At 34.3% G+C, this 26,862-nt stretch overlaps 1 protein-coding gene and 1 long non-coding RNA gene across 4 annotated transcripts; one reads left to right on the forward strand and one right to left on the reverse strand.

The window, feature by feature from the left end:
• The first annotated feature begins 9,062 nt into the window (after positions 1-9,062).
• Positions 9,063-22,394, forward strand: LOC127833489 (uncharacterized). 3 transcript variants are annotated; one of them, XM_052358769.1, is made up of 5 exons: positions 9,063-9,558; positions 17,074-18,439; positions 20,336-20,414; positions 21,007-21,130; positions 22,072-22,394. In XM_052358769.1, the coding sequence occupies exons 2-4, from the start codon at positions 17,129-17,131 to the stop codon at positions 21,087-21,089; spliced, it is 1,473 nt and encodes a 490-aa protein (XP_052214729.1). In that variant the 5' UTR covers positions 9,063-9,558; positions 17,074-17,128; the 3' UTR covers positions 21,090-21,130; positions 22,072-22,394. The 3 variants fall into 3 exon arrangements, with proteins under 3 accessions (XP_052214729.1, XP_052214731.1, XP_052214730.1); XM_052358771.1 differs by having other exon boundaries at positions 17,090-18,439; XM_052358770.1 differs by having other exon boundaries at positions 17,103-18,439.
• LOC127833502 (uncharacterized) lies at positions 10,644-15,164 on the reverse strand. Its single transcript, XR_008027445.1, has 3 exons — positions 14,954-15,164; positions 14,012-14,169; positions 10,644-12,166 (listed from the first exon to the last, which is right to left on the reverse strand). It is a non-coding gene; the product is annotated as an uncharacterized LOC127833502 (long non-coding RNA).
• Positions 22,395-26,862: the final 4,468 nt, after the last annotated feature.

Here is a 26,862-nt window from a genome sequence, read left to right on the forward strand (position 1 = left end):
ATAAAAATCGGTAAATAATTACGGATCGTCACCTTTATAGTGCCTTTAAAAGTATGGTTTAAAATGTTTAGATACTCGGCTTGTTTAAGATTTCAAAAAATTATCAGTATGTCTATTTCATTCGAAAACAACAAAGTGTCAACCACATAACAAGTTACTATTAACTGCTCCAAACAGGTAATTCTCACTTGTACATGCTCACCTAACATGGTAGCGTTTAAAAAGTCTGTTTACAAGTAAGTGCAAAGTATGTTTGAAATGTTCACAATTAAATCGTTTTAGCGTGACCTGAACATTAGCAAATGTAGATAAGCAAACGCACATATGACAAACAATTATACGTGGGACAATGAGACAATAAAATACTTCATGCTAAAGATAGGCTTTGTCGATCTCCTCGTCTTAATTTTTGTATGTGTATATATGACACACATTATTTAAAATGGGATCAGCAACTTATGTTCTAGTATTCTCAACATCAAAATGATTTAGCATTATTATTAATATCTTTAATCTACTGAGTGCATTATAGGGATTTTTATTTTAAAGTTTCCACGTTTGCCATTAAATGATTTTAGGATTATCATATTTAAGAATCGGATCTTTACAGCTCAATAGTATCAAGAACAAGATATGTGTTTGTCAGAAACACTATGTCCCCTTCTGTGCCGCTTTGAAGCTATATATTTGACTTTTGACCTTGAAGGATGACCTTGACCATCACCTTTAACTACTCAAAATGTGCAGCTCCATGAGATACACATGCATGCCAAATATGAAGTTGCTTCAATATTGCAAAAGTTATAGCAAAATGTTTAAGTTGGGGCAAACAAACACACCAACAGACAGGGCAAAAACAATATGCCCCCCACTATAGACTGCTATAGGCAAGTGACCACATTTTAGATGATTGGTCAAGCGAACGTATCATTCTCTTTCAAAGTAAAAACAAATCAAAAGCATGGAAACACTATTTTTGCACATACATTTTATTTTTCATCCAAACAAACCCAAGCGTATTGCAACTTTTATTTTTTTTATTTTTATTTTTTTTATTGCAACTTATCATTAAAAGGGGAAATTTTTTTATAACTCAGATATTTCAAACCACATACAATCTGTCTCACCTTTTCAGACTTAAACGGTTTCACACATTTGCCTATGTACTTGCGTAACAAGCTATGTGTTTATCCACAATTTATTAATCAGTAACATTGACGTACGCATAATTAAAACGGTATAAACAAAAGACTTTTTAGGCAGGAAGCTCACATTTAGGGCAATTGTATCAAATCAATCATACATTTGCTTCCATTTATGCATCCTAATTGCTTTTTCTTGATTTCGACATAACGATAAATGCCACATAAATTGCCAAATCTAATTCAAATAACCAACTATTCAAAACAAAACAAGCAAATCCCTCTGAAAAGCGACATGTGGGGAGTATTTCAGACACTGAAGTAAGAAGTCAGTATATTATTAACAACTTGTGTCATGTGATTAATTAGTGAATTAGGATAAATTTCGTATCCCATTTGTAAGTAACTTTTGATATAGACAGCATTTCAAATACATGGGTATGCCTACACTCTTTTGTCAAAATCTGCGGTTACATGTACTTAATGGTATAAATGTGACGATACATACTAATATTCCTTTTTTCGATGGACCTTTCAGCAAATTAAAATCATTTTCAGAATCACGGCATTATCAAAGTGATATGTCAACATAAAATATGAAGCTCTCATTTAGGTCTGCTAGCTACATAACACATATCTAAAACTCTTTGTAGAATAATATGTTTGAACTGAAAATGTGAATTGTGGTAAATTTTGCGTTCCTTGTCACATATATAATACGTTAGTGAATGCATTTTAAAATGATTAATACCAATTATTCAAAGGCATTACACAACTTTTGAAACTTGCATATATATATAGGTATTGAGGATAGGTATCACATAAAAGTGGTACACATGTGCAGAAGCGGTATCATTTAGTGCATATATTACCGTTAAGGTGAACCGATAGCAAATGGCCGGGATTTCCCAGTGTGTCATCAGGTTCCACGTATACAATGAATCAACATGCGTTGCTTGGCAAATAGTAAATATTGAGCTTTTTAGAGCACTTTGTGCACTTTAAACGTCGAAGTCTGGCCTGTTTACAGTGTGTTTATGAATTGTTTTCGATCTACAGATTGACAGATTTACAGCAATTAAAAATGTTTACACACGCGAACGGTTAACTAAGTTAATTCAATACCATGTAATCATTTATAAAAGAGCGATAGATTGAAAATAGCTATGTAAATGTTATCTAACCGTTTGCGTAAAAATAGATAACCAAGCGATAGTACAAATGCCACTAGTGCTAAGTAAAACAATATACACATGTAAAGGATAAAACAAATTACGATTCAGTGAAATATTGATCGACTGGTCTTCGACAGAGATGCTCATTTAAATGCATGAATATTGATCAGATATATTGATTTTGCCATGAATATCGGGTCACCTACTCTTTTGTATATAGCATTCAAAGTCAAATAAAAAATATACAGATAAAATTACTTTGTCTATTAATATTCGTAACAGATGTATTATATGGAGTCAAGAAAGTTGATTGGATTTTTTCGAAAAACGAAACAATCATGAATATAACCAACATCATAATCATCGTCATTATTATCATTGCCGTGGTCGTAGACACCATCTTCATAATCTTAATAAAAAATTTAATATTAATCATCATCATATAAATAATTGTTATAAGAAATGTCGTCCTCAGAACTATCATAATCTTCGTCGTCGTCGTCCTCCTCCTCCTGCTCCTCCTCATCATGATCATGATCATCAACATCATCATCATCTGCATCTGCATCATCATCATCACCATCCTCATCCTCATCATCATTATCATCATCATCAGCAGCAGTAGCAGCTTCTTCTTATTTCTTTCTTCTTCTTATTTTTCTCCGTTAACATCATTATGAGGGATGTCGGTGGCGTGTCATCGTCGGACAAACCCGGTCTATTCATTACGTTACTCTCCATTTCTACATCATCATAAACACTGATGTCAGGACTGAGAAAGATATTTGATGGTCAAACATCGTTAAATCTTACCATCGAAATGCGTAGCCGGGAGAAAACCGGAAGTAAACAAATCAGTTTCAAAACGAGATTGTATAAAGAGGGTCGTTCAAAAAGTTTTGGCTTCATTTATCTGTATGAGTTTCTAAACTAACTGGCAAGACTTTGATGGAGATCGCTTACCAAACCTTCCATTATTTACTATGTAAGCAAGAGAAGTAGTATTAATTTAAGAAAGGAGAGAAAATAAATAATTTTCTCAGAGCTGAGAAGAAAAGAGAAGATGCGCGCACACCACCATACGTCATTATTTGATGTTCATACTCATATCGAACCAACATGTTTGAAATAATTTAAAGGAAAGTTATGCACAAACCATTTCAAGATATTACAGATAATAACCTTTTTGATATAATCAAGTACTGTTTCACACTTGAGGTTACGATTTCATTTAATAAAACACGGAAACGTTTACATTAAATCGAACGCGAAACTGTGAAACTTCGCATCGCGGGAACGATCGGTTTTTATAATTACCGTAAAAACGCAGTCATATGTCGAGATTTTTTACCTCCAAAATTTGATTCAAATTACAGTCTCGACTTATGAGGTCGTCAATGGTTATTTTTTTTATTGAAATTCAATCAAGATCTATCGATTCCCGATAGTGTTGTATAGAAAACTTGTTGATTTATGACAAACAAAACATTGTCCTTTAACTGATACTTACCAGTTAATATAATCACAGTTTGCAACATTGTTTTTATCTTGATAATTTAATCTATAGTTTTCATATGAGCAGGTGGTTTTTATACTGAACATGTACAAGCATCAATGCCATTATTAAAAGTAACGCGAAAATTTGAAATCTGTGTGAACGGACAGTTTGACGTCATCAAAGGAAAGCCGCTTCCTGTCGAAGCCATGTTAAAATTAACAACGGGACTTGATCAACATCACCGTTGCACATTTTTATAAATTTCACAGTAATCTGTTCTTTAAAAAGGGATAGCCTTATTAAAGACGGAGAGTCAGTGATTTTAAAGTAATTGAAGGCAACGATATTGAAATAATAAAAATAAGATATCATTCTTCAGTCAGTTCATCAGTATGCCAGTACACTCCACGGCATATGCCAGTGCGTTTTCAAAATAGTTATACATTAACTTAGAAAATGATACATGTACTACAGTCATGTAACTAACCACAACTGCCCATTTCGGACAATACTGACCGTAAATGACATTTATGGAAAATACAGTCATTGTACTTCAACTTTTCGTTTTTTACATGACTTACAAAGGTGTGCAACAATTATCGTTAATTTAGCGACATATATCGGCAGTGGTATAACGGTTTTTCGGGCCATTTATCGTTTAAGATGAAACATATATCGTCAGAAGGATTTCCGACATGTATCGTTCCTTGAGACATTTATCGTCTACTTTGCGACAAATATCGTATCCTGCGACATGCAACGGCGATGCGACATTTAACGGCGCTATGCCGCTCTTAATTAATAAGCGTGTACCATAGTCCGATCAACACGGCAGTATAGTTTCACTTTTACTGCTAAGTTGTTTATCTACAAAAGACTTCAGGGGAAAATAAACATCCACTGTGCTATAGTTAGATTTGACTCCTTAGTGTGCGTATGTGAGTTATCAATTGAATGAGATTTATTTATTGCCAATAATTGTATTGCCGTTGGAATTTCCTCCTTTGTAAATCAACTATCCAACTCTTCAAATGTCCCTGCCGTCATGTTAAGTGTAGTGTGACGCGTTAATTTCTTCTTCTTCGTCACTTATATTTGAAGTGAGATAACGTTAAAATAGGCATCTATATCAATATTATCACCCGTGGTATTAAATGACTATTATTATATGACTTCTTTAAAAAAAATCGTTTGGTTTTAAAGTCGCATTTCATTCATTTTAATATAAAATGTAAAAATTACGCTTAGCTCGTCTGCACTGATAGATCTACGTATAATCAGATTTTCGCTATAAGTAAAGCATGTCTACAATGACTAACCTAATAGTTATACCTTCTTAACACATACATTTCGTGTTTATTTTACATTCATTATCAAACACTATTCTTATTATCTCATTTAACGTATTTAATTTAATATCTTTCATCGTTTATTACATGAACATATATATTAATTTTGTATTCGTTTTTAAATCAAATGCGTGATTTGAGAATTCGGTAGAAACCTTGAACGCAGAAATTCCTTATGTGGTAAAAATGACTGCATCTGCCTAACAAATAAACAACCACGCTTTCGCTCTAACAATGCATTCGTCAAACATGTGAATATTACGTTCGCGTCGTATCACTCTCAACAATGTTGTGTTTATTAAAAATGTGTTTTCTCTTTCAGGTTGACGCAACTTTGCAGCAATTGCACAAATTACTAAATTTAATGATTTAATTTTTTGAATAACAGTTTCAGTTTATTAGCAATCGGCAAAATATTTGCCTTTGGCCATTTACAAATACATAAAACTTATGGCAAAGACAATCATATACATATATACAAATATAATTTCTATTTAAACTTATTTCATATACATATAACACAGAACACAACAGAATATTACATAACGATCAGAGAATAGTTAGGTTTTCAGGAGCATTTTGTCTTAAACAGAGAGATTCTTTAATATATTTTGCAAGATTATATATACATTTTTTTACTTTTTGTTGACCTTAATAAAATGAATTTTTGAACAGTAGGCCATGAACAATTTCCAATATATTTTGATCTTATACATCTATACTTTGAGCAACATAAAATGAAATGATATTCCGATTCAAAAGCATTTTGATTACATAATTTGCACAATCTATTATCTCTTTCTATGTTATAATATCTTCCTACTTCTATCTCTAGACTATGGGAACATAATCGTATACTTGTCAATAATTGTCGTAACTTGTCATTAGTTATAACATCTAAATATTTTTTCAAAACAAAATTCGGTTTTATATTCGCAATAACTATCAAGTTTTGACATTGCATTAATACTATCATGCCATTCCTGTACAAATTGATCTCTTATTCTTGATTTCAACAAACTATAATAGTTCACGTTATGATCGAAAAATAATCTGATATGTGCATAGCCTAGATGATCAACAATGGAATTTATTCTACTTGCCCAACAAGGCGTATTGACATTATCGCATAGATCATTATAGATGTGCTATATAGGTAATTCGTTATTTTTCATCATTTTCAACCAAAATTTAACAGCTCTTTCTTAACAAATAACAGATAGAGGTACTCGACCAAGTTCCCCATACACTGCATATGTAGGAGTTTGCTTCTTAACACCAAGTAAATACTTACAAAAACGTATATGCAATTTGTCTACCTCTTTATAATTATAAACACCCCATACTTCACAACCATATGTTAATATAGGCACAATCATAGAGTCAAACAGAGATAACTTAGTACTTATATCAAAACTTACCTTATTAAACACATTCAAAAGGTTATTATAAGCGTTAAGGGCTTGTTCATGTAGTGCTCTAACTGCATTTTGCATATTTCCAGTATATGTAAATTTAATTCCAAGATAAACAAAATTATCAACATTTTCGATTTTTTCATTATCTATATAAAAGTCAGGATAATTTGCTTCTTTTTTTCAAAAACACATATTTTGGTTTTACTAATATTAATTTTTAAACCCCATTTAACAGAATAATGATGTACAGCATCTATTTGTGACTGTAATCTATTTGGATCTTTGGTAAACAAAACAATATCATCAGCAAATAAGATCATATACATAGACAAAAGTTCAAAATCCTTTTCAGTTAATGCATCAAAGTTCAGATTTTCAACAATATCATTCACGAACAGAATAAAAAGTAGAGGCGACAACGGCTCTCCTTGTTTCAAGCCTAATGTTACATTGAAAAAGTCAGACATTTTCATAGAACTTGATATTTTTACACATGCTTGGGCGTCTAAATATATACATTTTATCATATTTGTCATTTTACAGCTTATTCCAGATTGAAGCAATTAAGTCCATAATGCATCCCTATTTACAGAATCGAAGGCCCTATGGTAGTCAATAAAAATACACCAAAATTTTGAATTTTTAGCTAAAACTTTCTGTATGATCGAGTGCAATAAAAATGGCATCAGATGTAGTGCGTTTATCTCTAAAACCATATTGACTATTGATAAAAACATGTTCTTCTTGTTCACACCAGCTATTAATGCGATTTCTAAATATTAACGGAAATATTTTACCCATAACATTTACTAAAGTAATACCTCTATAGTTAGCAGGTACAGTTGTATCACCTTTCTTATATATTGGAATAATATCTCCTTTATACCATGCCTCAGGATATCTACAGTTATCATATATGTAATTAAATATTGTACATAAAAAAAGAGATATAATATTATAAGCATCGATAAAAAGTCAGACACGTTGTTATCATAGTCGCAACTCTTGTATCTATTCAAAGAAGATATTGTTTTCCTAACTTCTTCAACAGAAATTTCTCTATCAAGATATTCAACATATATATTATCCCTATTTAAGTCTAAATCATCAATTGTAACCGGACTTTGACTATTATTGGATATATTTTGAAAATATTTTTTAAAGTCATCTAGACTAACATTAGCATCATAACTATTACTATTTCTAAATTTCTTAATATATTTCCAAAATTTACGAGGAGACGCTTTGCTCATATAAGACATTTTAACTTTTTCTTTATTATAAAAATTATATTTGGCCTATCTCTTTACTTTGATAAATTCTTTTCTGAAATTTAACATATTTAATTTGTTTTCTTCCGATTTAATAGCGGCAAGACGTCTCTTCGCATCATAAAACACTTTCTTGGCATTTCTACAATAACACAACATCAAAATAAGATGTCTACTGTTTATCGCGATTAAGATAAATGTGTCAATTACGTCTTCGCTAATAGGGGCCCCATTCTCCGCAGTTCGCTAGTTAAATTTTCGCGAGTTTAACAAAACAAAAGTGCCAATTATATCAAAACGGACCCCCTGTTTGTAACCACAAATGTACTGATTTATTGCTTTATTACTTTGTTTGTTGACACGTTATTTATTACCGTCGTTGATGCGGCATGCTATTCTAACTAGTCGCTAGCGTAAGTTGGCAATATGTCGCGCGCAAAACGAAAAAATCGTACGAATTAATCCATGAAAAAAGCATACTTTTTATATCAGGTTAACCTTTCCCCAAAATGTATGTCAATCATTCAATTAATAGAGATCAATATCTTGGTGTCATGATCGAACCTAAATAGACGACTTTTAGCGTTTTGAAGCAGACGACAGCTGTAAACATTGAGACAAAATACAACATGTACAATAAGCAATTTGTAGTTTAGTCACAATGTTTAAAGGGGTATTGCAATATGTTTGAGCGCTATTTATTTGCTCATTTTGTGAGAACGATGGTAGATATATTTGTTTGTTTAGAGGTAAACATCGCGTTAACCATTATGTTTTCAATTATTATTCACCGCTGTATTTGATTGTTTGCGTGCTTTAAATGATGTGGTAATAAATGATGTGGTAATAAAGCCCCCAGACTTCAAGTTACTAGAGTCGTTATCTCTTACTTGATTTGATCAAAACCGGAAAACGCCGCCTGATAACCGTTTTCGAGCATATCCCTAGTCGCCCCTATTATGCATAGTGTTCTTCCAACGACGAATATTGGCGACATTATCAGACAACACGAGATAATATAATAAAAAGGCCAATAAAGCGCTTGGAATTTATTCTGAAAGGCTTCAACTAACGCCGGACAAATCTTCTTTCATAGATTCATGAAACAAGATACAATTTGAAAATCTACAGGAAATGTTCGACGTGTCCCACGTATTTCGTAAACACTGCCTAGAACCTTTAAAACAATATCCTTTAAAACGGCAAACGAAAAGGACGTCATTCAATCTAGTGACAATCTGGAGTTATGTCCTTTTCGATCGAGACTGACGGTATTTGTGGATTGTGTAATTTATGATACCAATTGAGTTACAATGAGACATAGATTTTTACTCCTATATGGATCTGTAATCACATTCATGAATCACTCACATATTTTATCTGCGGTACACAGCCCGCTGTGATAGTTTAAGTTTGTGTGTTTAATAAACAGGGATTTATAACAGACATTCTCAACAAGATAATAAAAACATGAAAAGTCTATTTAACACATATGATATTTTGTTATTTACAGAAAACTGTTTAGGTAAAAATTTTAATCCGCATGTAAACGGCTTATGTGCTTTTATCCTAAATATAACTTTAAAAAGTGCAAACCGGAATAGCGGTGGACTTATAATATAGTGTTTAAATGGTGTTTAACTTTTGAAACAGGAAGATGATAGTATTATTTGGATAACAATCAACGATACAAAAGTTGCTTGTGGTATGGATTTGTTATTATGTCTTTGTTACATTATCCGATAAGGTAGTGAAAGGGAAGTTTTGTAGACAAGAAATTGTTTGATATCCCTGCTGATGACATTTTTTTAAAACAAAGAATGTGAGTTTTTATTGACAGTTGATTTTTAAGATAGAGTTGGAGAAGGATTGGATCATAACAAATAATACATATAATCCTTTGGGACTCCAGCACATAGAATGTATAACCTAAAATACGACAACAGGTAGCTTTCGAACAAAATAAAACATGGCTTGCGTCTCTTTGAAAAAAAGAAGCTCGATGCATCCTCCACCACAAACAATAGCCCTTAAAGTACTGCTGCTGAAGACTATTGAAATGTATGGGGGATATTAGTGTGTCGTCTGCAAAATCTTTCATTTTAGAACATTCCACGATCAATCATTTTCCCAGCAAACATTATATTGGACCCATAAGGGCCCCATCTGGGTGTCTATATGGGTCCTAACTGGGCATCCAATGTGGGGCCCACGAGAACTTTGCAGCCGGGCAATATGCGGGACCCATGTGAGCTTGCTATATGGGTAAAATATGTGCCCTTTATGGGTCCCTTAACTGACATCTGGGTAAAATATGGGCACTATATGAGTCACTTGTTGAACATCTGGGTATCATATGGGCTCTATACGGGTCCCTTTACCGACATCTGGGTACAATATGGGCCCTATATGGATCCATCGTCTGTCATCTAAGTATAAAATGGGCCCAATATGGGTCCCTTAACTGACATCTGGATTTATTATGGGCCCTATATGAGACCCTTGTCTGTCATTTGAGTATTATATGGGCCCTATATGGGCCCCTTACTGACATCTGTGTATAATATGGACCCTATATGGGTCCCTCGTACGACATCTGGTAGGTAAATGGGCCCTATATGGGTCCCTCGCACGACATCTGGTTCGTAAATGGGCCCTATATGAAATCCGGTCAATAACCATGTTCAAGATGGGTGTCTACAAAGGACATATAGGTCTCTATTGTTATCCCGAAACTTATAATGGAAATGATATTGACATGATAGGGATTCTATTCAGAAACAACAAAAATAATAATTTGTTTTAATATTAAATAAGTAAAAAAACAATTAACGTAACAAATGGTTACAAGCAGATCTGTGAAAGTTCTGATTCGAACATCACAGCTATGAGTCACTGCAACAATTTGTGCACACAAGGTCAGTGCATATACGACACTTACAGTTGCATATACACCACTTACAGTAAGAATGAACTAACTTTTTTATCAGAAGTATCTCACAAAATACAATGTAACAAACACATGGTAAACGTACATGCAGACATCAAACAGTAAAAGATACACATAAATTTTGACCGTCTTTATATGTTTTAAACCGCTCACACAAATGTACATGATCGAAGCCTTAAATGTATATGTATTTAATTGAGTCTATAATGAAATGACTTTTACTACTAACAGTTCAATTAGCTCTATATAAATAAGACGACCAATGTTGAGAATAAGTGTTCAGACAATGGTTGCCAACTCATATGATAAAATTAGACCTTTAAATCTAATTTTGCTCACAACTATGTTACAAGTTTTTCCTATATCAGTCTATACGACATATACATTGGGTTGCTAACAAATAAGTCCAAAAGAGTTTTTTTTCACTAAAAAATTAAACAGGTTTTTAATTTTATGACTTTCTAGACTTTAAACAAAGTTTATGAAGATTTTCTATGGTGATCCAGTTTGTTAACCAAGATTCAAATTCGCCTTAGATATTGTCACACTAAAATTCTGATTACCTACTGCCTTAAAATATGTACACACATAAACATGCATAAAAAAGAACATACAAATCAGAATGAAATCATCAAATCATGATAAACGATGAGTCAGCAACAAATATGCAAGCAAATAACCAGAATCCGTAAAATGCTGCTGTATACAATAAAAGTACTACTCACAAAAAATAGACTCACTTTTGTCATTAAAACTTCAGTAACTCTCAGGTTAGCAAAACGTCACTTATAAAACATGCACAAAAAGCTACTGAAACTGTTTAAATAATTAAATATTAACCTGCAAAGACAACAATGTAAAACAAAACATGTTTCCCCAAAAGCACTACATTCAATAAAATAGTTAAATGCTTGCCAAATAATGCTGACTAGAACCTTAAGAAATACTAACTAGGAATCGTGGAAAAAATAAACATAATTTAAAAACCTTATTTAATTATGCAGTTTGGAAAAATAAAATACATTCCAATTTACGGACTATGAAATGTAAAGAACAAGTTTAAAAGATGAATAAAATTAGCCGTATTATGCACTTTGTTAAAAAAAAACTAAATACACACCATATTCATACATAATCTACAATATGTTTTAATTCAAAATAATGGTCAACAGGAAAATTTAATGGATTTTCTGGTGTGCTGGAAGGCGATCCAGGAGGAGGCGTTGCAAGAGCAGGCCCCTCAAAGTGTCTCTGGATTTCCGTCCGCCGTTCCTGCCCCTCGCCCCTCCAAGCCACTTCGTTACAGCAGCCTCCATGTCTTTCAGGTTTGCTTGCCTACTTACTGGATGCATGCGCAGACAACCTGTTAAAAATAAAGATAATGTCTTTTGCATGGGAAAACGAAATTGGTGATATCTCCATATAACAGACATAACAAAAGAGATGATATTTAAACCCCCAGTTTTACAATAGACTGGTGAACAGTCAGACTAAAATTACCGTAAATACGGTCTTCTCAGATTTTAATCTTTAAACTATTGTATAAACATTTGGGGTAGAAAGAATACTTTATTGAATTTTCTTTAAGGAATTACACAAATCATTTAAGGTAGCGCACCTCTAATGATTTCCCGCGATTTCTTCGAATGTTGAAGAGCCTACTATTAGGTGCCGTAGCCTAGTGGTTAAGGCGATAGACTAGAAATCTTTTGGGATATTCCCGCGCAGGTTCGAATCCTGCCGACGACGTATACTTTTTTGCGACGCGTTTTATTTATTTTCTAATGTAATCTGATTTAATATGGCATATAAGCTATATTTATTGTTAAATATGTTGCAATTTTTATGCACATTCTTCAATTATTAAAATTAAAACAACGTTATGGCGAAATTGGGTGATTTACTGTTGAAAATACGAACCATGCATGTTGCATTTTTATTTTTATTTCAAAAAGTAAACGGTAAATCTGTCTATTTCTTGGTATTTTGGCTGTATATAGTGTTTCTATAAAAACTAAGTTTAAAATATGACTTAAATGATACTATTTTGAATTTTATGACACTTTGTTTTTAACCGACCCAATTTTTACTTGGCTGAAATCACTTACATTTAATGGCGCTCTTCCATAGATAAAAATTGGTAAAAAATAAATGTCTGTAAAAGAATACTTATTTCATCTTGTTTAAACTTTAAACACCTTAACAGCATCTGTACACACCAACTGCATGCCCATATTTGGACATTTGAATGAATTATGGAACTTTTATATACCCCAGGGGTGAAAATAAACTGGACAAAAGCCTAGCGTGGGGGTGGTTTTGAAAAAATCGGTATATTTTTTTAAAAAGCATGGAAAGCCTACCTACAAATTTGCATGTAGTTCAGTGAAATGATGCTGATTAAGAAAATAATTACTTAGATTATATTTGGATATGTGCCCATTAGAGGTGCGCTACCTTAAGCACCTTACCTTTTGCAATTGAAGTCAAGCATGATTTAATATTAATGTCAAAAAGTACATTAAAACTGCTAAAAGTATACACACAAGTTTATTTTTAGCTAGAGGCTCCTTATATGTAATCAAACAGGTATAACTGCAGGGCTTCTTTAACTGATTTTAGAGCCGTTATTCGGTCATATTCCTGGCGAAAAATATCTTTTTTTTCCTCCAAAATCCATTAAGAAACTCCCTATGGATAGTAACAGTTTTAAATTTGTAGACATAATGATATTTTCAGTGCAAAAAAGGCCTGGTATGTTTAAATAACCATTTTACTGATTGGTTTTCATTCTATTTTACCGAGTTACCAAGATTATTTTTTTCTAATAAATTTTTTCTTATTTGGGCTGAAGTGACGCTTGAATTCCTAATTTGAAGAATGAAGGTCATGTTCCCAAAGTGGTTAAAAAAATCCCTGGATTCAGAACTCGTCACCATCTGAGATTTCATCCATCGGCTTATGGAAATGGCAAACATGAAAAAAGGGGTATTTATTATTCACCAATTTTACTCATAAATATTATACTGTGAAATTTCGAATAGCTTGGCATCAACCAACTGCATAGCTTGAAATCATTCAAAACTATTAAGATACCTCTTTCAACATGCAAGACCCAACGGTTATTGCAATTCTGACCAATCAAACCCTGAAGGGCGCCCCTCAGCCACACTTGGTTCTTACAAAAAAAAAAACAATTTAAACTTACGAAAAATTATGCCTGTGATGTTTAGACCCTCAAACTTTCTTTTCCCTTTAGGCTCCTGAAATTAAATTGCTTGCTAGGCAGTTGTCAATGAAAGTTAGCATGGTGTGGCAAACAGTGTCCTATACATCTCGGCCACCAAGGTCAGCTATATATTTCACCTACAACGATTGAAGTTTAATGACAATATTTTGAAGTCAGAATTTAGAATTACAATAGTTTATGTATAATTAAAGGGATCTTTTCACGCTTTGGTAAATTGACAAAATTGAAAAAAGTTGTTTCAGATTCGCAAATTTTCGTTTTAGTTATGATATTTGTGAGGAAACAGTAATACTGAACATTTACCATGGTCTAATAGAGCCATTATATGCATCTTTTGACGATTTTAAAACCTAAAAATTTTAAAGCGTAGCAACGCGAAACGATTGAATAATTTGGAGAGTTCTGTTTTTGTCGTTAAATTTTGTGAAACTACGAAGATTTCTTATATAATGTATAAAATACGTTCAGCATGTGTACTCGGCGGAATAGCTCAGTAGGCTAAAGCGTTTTTCTTCAGGACTCTGGCAGGACTCCAGGGGTCACTGGTTCGAAACCTGGTCCGGGCAATGTTCTTTTCCTTTTTTTAAGTTTATTCTTGATTTTTTACTGGAGCTTTTATGATCCAATGTTTACATTTATCGATATAAAGCATTTAATGAATAAGTTAAAAAAATGCCAAAATCTGTGAAAAGGCCCCTTTAAACGATGTTTTGTCAAATTATTGTACATTTCAATCATACTTATTCTCACTTCAGTAATAAATACTATATTTTTATAACTATTAAATAAGGGGTGCACGAAATCTGGATAAATGTAGATAAAAACCTGATACAAGTCCTGGCAAATCACAAAACGTTATGATCTAATACATGTTTCACTTCCAAAATGTAATAAACTTACAACAGAGGAAGAGGTTGTTTCATCATCCAATCTTGTCTCCACTGCCTCAAAGTCACCCACAGTCTTCAAGGGGAAGACGATTTCCTCTGGAAGCTTCACTTCATATACACTTATATTTGTTAATGCAGCATTAACGTACTAAAACAATTTCCCGGAAATAGACAAATAATGCATTTAAATATCAATCGTACTTTCGTTTTTGACATTACTTTGGTAAGCTTAAAATCTGGGACTCACGGCGAAAACATATGACAATTCTGAAATTATGAATACATTGTGTTTCTGTCAACCACATCTTTGGCTATACTTCTTTAAAGAAATATGTTATGCATGAGGTGTCAGTAAAGTGACTTTATGAGAAAGACTCAAATCGTATCGCTTTTGTAAATACGCGCAGTTCCGCTCGGATTAGCGGACTGGGTTAGTCACGTAAAATATCGAATATAATATATATTTTTTATAAACAACTGGTAGCAAGATGAGTTGCAGATAATTGGTCAGTTACTACATTTTAACTAACGCCATTGGCCTGTTAATTCTTTTCAGCTCAATTCAACAGTGAAAGATGCGTCTAATATCACTTTAAGAACAAAATTGAAATATGTTTACATCAATTAAAAACAAATTAAAAAAAACAATATTTGGTTCATAAAAAAGATCAATTGTATAATATCTAGATCACAAGTCCATAAGATAAATGATAAATAATTTACTTACATTTACCTGATCAACTAACCAGGCATTATTAAAGAAGAAATCTTTAAAAAAAATGCTCAATATCTACGTCATCATCAATATCACTGTCACTGTCTGACAAGTAAAGAGGTTTTTCCGATAAAGAGTCTACATCAACACAAGACTGAGGGTCTTGCACCGAAAGATATTGATGTAAGTGATACTCTTGAAGATAATATAAAGAACTTTCATTGTCAACTGAAAGCTGTTTTTGTACATGTTGGTCAGCAGAGTCTGTTAATTCGGACAAATTTGAATAAAACTCTCCAAAAGGTATGACAGAAGTGTGAGACATTTCATCCAAATCACTCAATGGAAGATTGCAGATATATGTCTTTCGACATTAGAGCGAACTTTTCTGTACGGATACCGATAATCAGCTGTTCGTTTTCTCCGCAATTGCGAAGCAATGTTGAAGTTCTTGAATGAGAAATTATATAGCGAAAATATGAGACATATACATTTCAACGATCTTACAACTGCAATTACAATGGAACAGCCCTTTAGCTATTCTTTTTTTCTAAAAAGAGACATGGTGCCAGAAATTTGGTAGAAAACAAAAATGTAAATTCGTTTACAAAGCTTACATTGTCCGCAACTTTCCCCGACAGACTTCCATTTTCCAAGAACGGGCGCTCTGGCCAAACTTCATTTTCCTACGTCATACTTACGTCATACGAGTTTTTAACGGATGTTAGCCAAGAATCCCCGATTGTTTCATAAGGGAGAAGCCATACTGTTTTGATCACATGCCCATTAAAATAGGTCAGTTCAAGATGGCAGCCTACTTCATTCGTCCGGGACACGATTTGCAAAATCGACGAGGTTTTACGAATGCCTAAAAACACTGTCCCTTACAGTACTGTACGTGTAATATGGGTCCCAGATGGGCACCATATGGACGAATCCATAAACAAAGGCAGTTCTATTGGACATGGGTCCCATATGGGCATTGAATCGGCAAACCCATATTAGCTTGCCCGGATTTAGCCCATATGGGACCCATATATGCTTGTGTGCTGGATTGTAATGGGTTAATGGGGTTGATCAGGGCTAAATAGAAGTGGGAGTAATTCACCTTTGTATGGGCAATAACTTTGTTATTACACGTTCCCATGTTGCTGTTACTCATTAGAGTCGTCTGGTCGAGCAAATTATTATTAGTACCAACGTCATAGGATAAGATAACAAATAAAATAATAAATTGTTGAGTCACTATGCCAAAACCACAAAAGGAAGACGAAATGTAAACACAAACACAAAAACAAGCGATAATTAAATCAGAACTAATTGTCTCGTCGAGACAATTATAATGAGTTAATACACCATAGAGTTTTTATTATAAATATAGAATAATAATTGTGGTATTCCACCCTTATACATAGTGCTGATATAATCTAGAGACATTTTACAGCTAGTGAAAATTGATTCAATGTTAACATGACTGCTAAGTTACTGAACGATTCGAAAGTGTCAAACAGCAATGAGGAATCATTTTCACACCTAGTGGAACAAAAGGTGTTGTCACTTCGAAGGAATATAATCTCAGAGAGGGCCGATAAGATAGCTGATGTCGTGTACAGAAGCGTGAATGTTATCTTGGACAAAGTCAGTGAGCTTGAGCCTCGTTTTACTGTGTCGGAGATACTAAAAGTGGGAAGTTATTTTGAAGGAACAAAGATAGACAAAATAGATGAGTTCGATTTCCTTGTTGTAATTAAAGAGCTGTCCAAACCAGGAGCAATTCACCTCAATAAGATACCAGACGTTTTTGATGAAGGATATCTTATATATACAGCTGAACCTGGTATGGTACAGATAAAATTACAAGACGATGATCTGAAAATTAAGTGGAGAAAGTACGTGGTCGATGACTTCCTGACAGGTTTTCATCATCCTACAGATATTCACAAAAGGCGTCAAGGATTTGGTTCATTGATCCTAGAATCCATCAAGATATTTGCCAAGACCCAGCATGAGTGGAGAAACTTATTTTTTGAACCGGGGGTAAATATGTTTTTCAATCGGGGTGGCCTTACGCTGCTTTCAATTAGTGATTCTGAAAGGGTTATTCTGAAGACGGCAGAAGTACACCATCCCAATACAGTGCTTGAACTGAAATATGACGGCTCTAGGATAAGCGTGGATCTTTCTCCCGCTATACGATACGACCGTGTAGAAGATTGCTTCGAAGCTGGGGACTGTGTTGACGAAAGATTAGCAGCAGCCGTACTTGACCGAGGATCGATCCTGCTTGTTGCCAAACAAGGCAATTATTTCCGAATCACATTTACCGAGACAGAAGTTAAATTCATGCGTGATAAGATACACGGGGTTCATAAATTGATATACATGTATCTCAAATACATAAAATGCCTGTATGCAAAACAGGCGTCCCAACCCGACGTCCACCCATTTTCGTCCTACATGTTGAAGATGGTCTGCATTCATCATGATATGCGTTGTACAAGTGAAAACAAAACTGTATCCAAATGTCTGGACGAAGTGCTGGATTTAATGGCAGATTATTGTGAAAAGGATGACCTTCCAAATGTGTTCAATACGAGGCTCACATACCTGGATATCCGTGATACAGAATCTGAGTACAGGTTATGCATGCTGGACGGTTTGAGGAAGATTAAAGAATTGGCGGTAGAGAACCCTACTGAGGCTTATTTCAACGAGGTTATTAAGGATGTAGTCGAGCAGTCTGCAAACACATTTGATGTAACCCGGGAAATGAGGTTTAAGGTAGGATAAACATATTCTAGCAATCATACAACATTGGTTGAAATACCAGTGAGATAAATTTTATTTAAAATTATGTCTACAGACGCCGGAACGACGAACGGACCGAACGACGGACGGGGGTTTACCCAATATAGCCCCCATATACTTCAATTCTGGGGGTATACAACTGGCTTTAGTGTGTGTATAAAAAAAAAAAAATGTTTAATAAAATTGAGTAACGAGAAAAGTTACCCTTACTTATAAGACGACTTTCATTTTCAAAATTAAGTTGCAGACCTTACATTATACAATTAACAGGAGTTCAGTGGCTTTTCGAGCATAACTTTTATAACCATACAGTTAAAAGCTTTCCCTAATAGAAACGCATTCTGATGCATTTACAGCAGAAGACATTCGAAAACATTGAAACAGAATGGAGAATGTGCTTAATAAGAGCAAAATCTTCGTTTCTGTTAAGGATTAATAATTCCATAACGTAACAGCAGTTAATGAATATGTTGCTACTTGTGTAGAGATATTTACAATACACAATACAATACAATGCTTTATAACATGACCTACGCTCTTAGAGCGAAATAACGCCAGTAATATTTTCTTTATTGCACAGGTGTTGTTACACTAGTTATATAAACACAATTACGCCAAAATGTCACGTAATACGCTGGCGTTGGTATGACGTCATAATGCCAGATCAACTCACGTTTTTAACCTTTTTGTTGAACTAATTTCATGATGATGAACAACGTTTAATTTTAAAATAAAATATTACACTTTAACGACTTTAATGTTTACGATTTGATATATTTAATGAAAACAACACTATTTAACAAGAAAGATACTTCAGATCTACTTCTTACACGCAATCACAAATTAACCGATGTATTGCATTGTCTTACAGCTCGCCCTTTCCTATCCATGATACATAGGGCAACACATGAATGTGGTCATGCTCATTTGTTTATTTTGTTGGTCATGTTATAAACAGAATCTTACATTCATGGCCATTTTGTTTGAATTTATTAAACTCGTCATCTAAATAAAGATAAAAACTCGGCAAGCCTTGTTTGTATCTATATTTAGATGACTCGTTTAATTAATTCAATAAAAAACGACCACTAATGTAAGATCCTATATTTATTGCCTCCTGTTAAGAAGATATTGTACAGTACATAAAACAAAAGAAACAAGAGTTCCGCGGTCGGAGACATATGCCCCCAAAACAGGGCCTTGATTTTCACACTTATTGTGACAGTGACCTTTACCTTTGACCTAGTGACCCCAATTTCAATAGGGGTCATCACGAGTCCAAGGCAAATGTACATGTAAAGTATCAAGTCTATCGAACAATTGGTTGACGAGTAATTGATCGGTAACGATTTTCACACTTATTGTGAACTTGACCTTTGGCCCAGTGACCCCAATATCAATAGGGGTCATCTACTGCCCAAGGCCAATGCACATGGGAAGTATCAAGGCAATCGGTCAATTTGTTGACGAGTTATTGATCGGAAACTTTGTTCACACTTATTGTGACAACACAGACAGACCGACCGATCGACCGACCTTCATCCAGCAAATTTTTTTTATATACCCCCTCTTCTTCGAAAAAAGTCGTCTGCTACAGTTTTCTAAAACAGAGAAAGGTACAATTTATTTTTTGAATGGAATATAAAAAGCATGTGTTGTTACCAAACCCGTTATTGTTATACATGTAAGTTGTAGGTTTGTGTTAATTTATATGGATCAAAATAGTTTAGGCCACGAGTCACGAGCAATTTTTATTTGTTTCTACAATTATAAAACAAACATATTTTACAGACACTTTACAGACATTTTAAAGGCAGTTACTGTTTGGTAAAGGGTTAATTTGACTTGTTATATTTTTTAACAAACCAGAAAGCAGACCGAGCAGAGAGGCGATTCAGGGCGGAATGTGAGCGCTTGCGTAAAGTGAATGAGTCAGAAACGTCTAAAGGTAGGCCAGTCACTTAGGAACCAGCGTTCAATTAATAGACGAACTATGCGAAATGGCCATGTCGATTTCATAAATATGATGAAATCGCAATATTTGATGTAAATTTTGAGTATTAGAATTAAAACTGCACAATCCAATGATATTAGACATTAAATGTATGTATATAAGCAGAGAATCATGTAGAGATAATGAACTTAACACTCCCTCACATATTAATATGATGTGATTAATGTGAATGTCTGGTTTGTGAAACTTTGCTGGCTTTAGAGATATTTCTAGCGATTGCTGAAAAGAGAGGAACATTTTGGAAATATAAGCGGATACATGGATTTTGTTATTTTTGTTTTACAGATTGCATACTTGTTTTGCTATAGTTTTACCGACAGCATTACTGTACAATTAAGGCATCTGCAGCAAATCGAGATTTGGGTTAAATTGTCCACATTGTAATGGGTTTTAGCGCCCGTATTAAATAGGGCCATTTAACAGTTTGCCAAATTTTCTCAATAAAATAGTATTCCATTAGAAAAATTCCGGTTTTCCAATAGCTTAGTACTATAATTTTGCATTCAAATGATCTTTGTCATTCCAGATTGCTTGCCAGGGAGTATGTTAAGCCAAAGAGAGACTGATGTGTTGCAGACAGTTACGTGTGAGCCCCGACTGGCCCATTAGCCATTCGCGTGGCAACTTGGCATCTAAAAAAGATGCCTCAGGTAGTAATTTCATTCACCTTTCTAAGATTTGAGACTGTTACGTAGTAAAATCATCAGCAGGCAACATAATTCTCTGTATTCGTTTTTTAAACATGAATGAAAAGCTGTCATTCAGATTCATACACAAGATGGGTTTTCACGTAGGTCTATGGATTAAATAGATTATATGCATAAAGTGAAGGCAAACATAAAAAATAACAATTCAAAAGCACACGTTACGACATTTAAATCGAGAACGAAGATATATTGGGTCACGTTCATTTGTAATGTATGCTTATTTACACTCAGAATGCCATACAGGATTTTACGAGGAATTTTCATGCACATTGTAAATTACATCCTATGTTGTTGGTACTCATTAGCATCGTCTCACCAACAACATGGAGATAAGCTTAAGAATAATATTATCCTTTTTTCCGAATTACTGTATTAGCAGTTTTTGGAAAGAGAATAAGAGAAGAAAGAAAATTACTGTATACGTTTTTTTTACAAAACGGAACGTCTTTGAACGACATGGTTACCAATCTGGACAACAAGTAAGATAAGTTAACGGATTTGATGAGGTATTTACATGCACATTGTTCATTAAATTCTATGTTGTTGATGCTCATAAGAACTGTCTCATCGGAACGATTCAAAGGAGTACCAACAACAACGGGTTAACATTTTTTTAAAGCAGTGGGAAACTCCCTTTATCTGGTATTCTGATTTTTGTTTTCGAAAGCAATGAAACATTTTTCTACTTAAAAATCAAGTAATAGAAATCAGACACATTGTGCTTATCCTTATACATGAAGTTTATTGAAAACGGAATCACTTACTAAGTGACCAGCTTACATATCAATAGCACAGTGTAATACTAAGGCACGTCAATGCGAGTTAGATTGGTGTTTAGCTGACCTGTCGGGAAAGACACGTGTTTGGTATACTTTGTATTGTAGGGATTTGATCCAGTGTAGGGATTTGATCCAGTTGACGATGACCTTCTTCCCCTATATTAACAAAAACAACAACGACGACGATGCCATCATCATAAACAACAACGAAACAGAGTTGCTGTCAATCGTTAGCGAGTCCGACTTGAAATATAGGGTCCCTGCTTTCGAACCACGGCTCGGCCAATATTCTTTTCGACACTTGATGAAGTCAGTGTGACATGATGTCTTCGTCTCATACCACGGAACGGAAAGGGAGCTATTCAAGGAAGCTCTTGATGTGCCACAATCCGATGAGATTTAACCTTTTAATAAATCTGTGTATTGTGCTTGTCTCTATATAGTCATCATAGGGGTGGGGGTCTTCCGTTGCCGAGTGGTTAAGGCGCCGGACTCTCACCCGGAAGACCAGGGTTCGATTCCCGCCTTCGCCGTGTAATTGCATTGGTCAATGCACTATTCCCTTGTCTAGTACTGGTTTGAAACCAAGGGATCATGGATAAGGGAACTGTCGGTGCGATTTATCATAACAATTGTTGAAAACGGCGTTAAACCGCAAGTAAACAAACAATTTACTGCATATTTGTTATATACGCGTGTAATTGATATGGAGTAACGGGTTAAACGATAACTCGCACATTTAGATACAATGTTATTGTATACAATGTAAACATTAATCTGTAAGAATTTAGCCCTTTTGTCGCCAAATTTAAATTTGTCGTCTGCAACTAGGTTTTTATAAATTGAAATGAATAAGTTAACTTTGCGATAACACCGATTACCTAGTGTCTAAAGAAACCTCTATATCGAGGGGAAAACGATATAGACAATAACAAAGGCTCCGAATGGATGCCGCCTTTTCGAGATTCGTGACTATCGGACGTCGACGAGAGAATACGAAGGATATTGGCAAATCAGTTTTGGATTATTTTCAGGGAATAGTATGGATATAATCGACGCATCGCTTTACTTGTGGTATTGTGTTAAATCTACATTCTCTTTCGAACCCTTTGTTAACACATAATAGATGTTGAAACGGGTATTTGGGGGGGGGGGGGTTGTATTTGTGCATATGATTGTTTTTTTCCTGATAGACTTGAAAAGCATTATAGCTAATTATCACCATCCTAAACTTTATTCAGGGACCCTCACTATTTAATATATATATATATAGTTTTCACGTTTTATTTCACTGATTAGCACAATCTATAACGATTATCTTGGCCATAAACTATTGCGAAGACCAACAACATAAATACAGGTATTGTAAAAGATGGGTAATTGTACTCAATGCTGATTAACTCATAAGTCGGCCGTTACAAGCAACCACGGCACATTAAAGGTATTCATTTACACACCTTGGTCGAGAGATATCCTTCCTCAGGCCCGGACCTCTGTTGCCTAGTGGTTATAGATCTAGATTCTAAATCACGATGCCCTTCTTTGTATACGATCGAATAATGGTATGACCGTTTGAAAATTTCATGAGAGGAAGTCTCCAGGCTGTCTTGTTTGAAGGTTGGTAATTCTACCAAGATGCTTGAATGAGCGTTGGTGGTCAGTTCAGTAAACGGGTCTTTCTCCATCACCAATGAGCTGGGCATCACAATATAACTGGCATAATGTTAATGCGATGTGAAACCCTATACATACATACATCTATGGACCATCGCTCTCACACTATGACCAAGTATATAAATCTCACACATATTGCAAAATCCCTTTAAACATTGTGACTCAACTAGAAATTGCTAACTGTACATGTATATTTTGTCTCACTGTCGTCTGCTTAAGGCGCTAAAAGTCGTCCGAAAAGGCGAAACAGATAATTACCATAATTATAAGGGGTTTTGTTTTGCATTCAAATGCATATCGTCACTTCCATCGAAAAACACGTAATTCAATATTTTCTCAAAATTGGAGTTGTGTCATTTTCGATCGATACTGGCGGTATTTGTGGAATGTGTACTTTTGTGGACTGTGAACTCGATTACATCACTTGTGTTACAATAGGATATTATTTTTACTCATCCATGGGTGATTAATTACATTCTTGAATCACATATATTTTCTACGTGGTACACAAATCTCTGTTCTTCTTTATTTCATTTAGGTTTATGCACGCGTTGAATAACAGCCCTTTGTTTAGTGTTTTATATCCATGCTCACCGTTTGTTATTTACACTGTTGTCGTGATAAACTGTGATCGTTAATACCGTTAATACCGTGTATCGTCTGTCTAGTTCGAAAAGGACGTAACCTCAGCTTGTAACAATTATAATGAGTATCTAAACCATAGGTTTTGATTATATATCGAAATAAAAACTTCGGAATTACACCTTATCTAGGTTCCTCATATAATCTTAAGACATTTTACAGTGGTGGCCTTACATTGTCGTCAGTTAGCGATTCTGAACAGGTAATTCTGAAGTCGGCGGGAAAATAATGCATCCCAATACAGTGCTCGCGCTGGAATATGAAGGTTCTGTGATAAGCGTGGATCTTTCTCCGGCTATACGATACTTTCCTGTAGAAGATTGCTTCAAAGCCGGGGACTGTGTTGACGAAAGATTAGCAGCAGCCGTACTTGACCGAGGATCGATCATGCTTGTTGCTAAACGAGGCAATGCTTTTCGAATTAAATTACAGAGACAGAAATTGAATACATTTCTGATAAGATACACGGGGTTCACAAATTTATATACATGTATCTCAAATACAACAAAATGCATGTACGCAACACTGAAACTTGGGTTTTAGCCTTTTTCGTCCTACGAATCGAAGATGTTCTGCATTCATCATGATATCAATTGTACACTTGTAAACAAAATTGTATCGAAATGTTTGGACGAAGTGCTGGATTTAATGGCAGAGTACTGTGAAAATGATGAACTTCCAAATATGTTCAATAAGAGGTTTACATACCTGTATATCAGTGATACAGAATCTGAGTTCCGGATATGTATGCTGGATGGTTTAAGAAAGATTACAGAATTGGCGGTTACGAACCCTACTCGGGCTTATTTTAGTTAGGTCATTAAAGATGTAGTAGTAGAGCCGTCTGCAAGCACGGTTGATCTTCTCCAGAATAGAGTGTTAAAGTTAGGAAAACCGTAACCCATCAAGCATACAATATCGTTTCAACGTTGGCCCAACGGAAAACCGACGTTTTATATATATGGATATAATGGGGTTATATAGTTTCTACCATTCAAACACGTGACATCTATTTAACGTTTATCAAACGGCAAACCGTAATATATATACTCGTTTGAACGCTTCTGTTGTTAATGTCTTAAATCTAATCCCATGATAAAGTTGTCATTGTCCATTAATTTATAATTGCCTTACGCTGATGTCTTCAAGTTAAACAAGTCTCACTTTAATAAATGGAGTAAATAGTTAACATATTGTATAATTGAGATAAAAAAAATAAATATTTACCACCCCCCCCCCCAAATGTAGAGTATGGTATTGCATATTTATTTGAAATTTCTTTATATTATGTTGCCGTTTGATAAACGATAAATAGATGTCACATGTTTGCATGAAAGAAACTACATAATGATTATGTCAAAAGCCCACTGAGATAAATGAAATTTAAAAGTGTGTCTACAGACGCCGGACCGATGGACGGACAAAAAGACGGACGGACGTGAATCCAGTGTAGCCCAAATATACTTCATAATATGGGATAAAATAGTGGCTTAAGTATGTGAACAAATACCTAAAAGTTGTTTCATACAATTGCTTAACGATAAAAAAGTAATACAAGTTATAAGACTTTATTATCATTTTCTAAATGAAATTGCCAACTTTACATTGTAAAGTTAACAGGAGTACAGTTGCGTTTCTGACGGTTTTCTTCCCAAATGTACGCCTTTTGGTTCTGAGACGAACTCGTACAAATGCATAGAAGAAAATGCTACCCGAACAGCTTTCTATTGGTACATATAGTTATGGAATGCAGCCTAGATAAATACGATATTTTGTTATAGTACAGTTAGAGAAGACAAGTATCTATGGCTTTGCAGCAGTGTATGATAGTTTTACTCACGACATAGTCAAAAATAACAATTTCCAGTCGCATTATACCTAAACGATACGACACATATAAGAATGTCCGAAATTGAAAGTGATTGAAGACGACAAATCAAATTGTAATAAAAAGATAATTGATTGATTTGATAGGGTAGAAATCATTGCGATAAAGGAAAACGTGCTCATTTTGAGCAATTTCTCATCTTCACAAAATAATGTCTTCGTTAACATGAATGTTTTTGAATAGTTTTTTCAAATGCAATTTTTTTTTATGATGTACATTGCAATTTAAGCAGAGCAAGACCCATATGTTGCAGATAAAACTGTTAAGGAATTGAAACAAAACAAACAAACAAAATATGCCTAGTTTTAACTACATCTATATTAGGCATGGGGTTTGATGCTGAGAATGTTACACATATTATTCATACCCTTTCCCCTAGAAATCTTATACAATATCTTTAAGAAATTGGAAGAGCTGGCAGACTTGGGCAAACTGCAAAAGCTTCACTGTATTACATATCCAGAGATGTAGCCACAATATTCCTGGAAGTAATAAGAGTATAATTTCTCACTTCAAAAGTTAGGACTTGTGCTTGAGAAATCAATTGCTGTCAGTATTTTGATTGTAGAAAGTAACAAATATTGATGAGTGCATACTTTGTTTAATCTGCAATAAGAAATGTACTTGTAGCGTATGTTTCCCACTTAATATTGATTTCAATGACTATTTGTCTCCAGATTAAATTATATTCC

This window comes from Dreissena polymorpha, chromosome 6 (genome assembly GCF_020536995.1).
Source record: "Dreissena polymorpha isolate Duluth1 chromosome 6, UMN_Dpol_1.0, whole genome shotgun sequence".
In the NCBI taxonomy this organism is placed as follows: Eukaryota; Metazoa; Mollusca; class Bivalvia; order Myida; family Dreissenidae; genus Dreissena; species Dreissena polymorpha.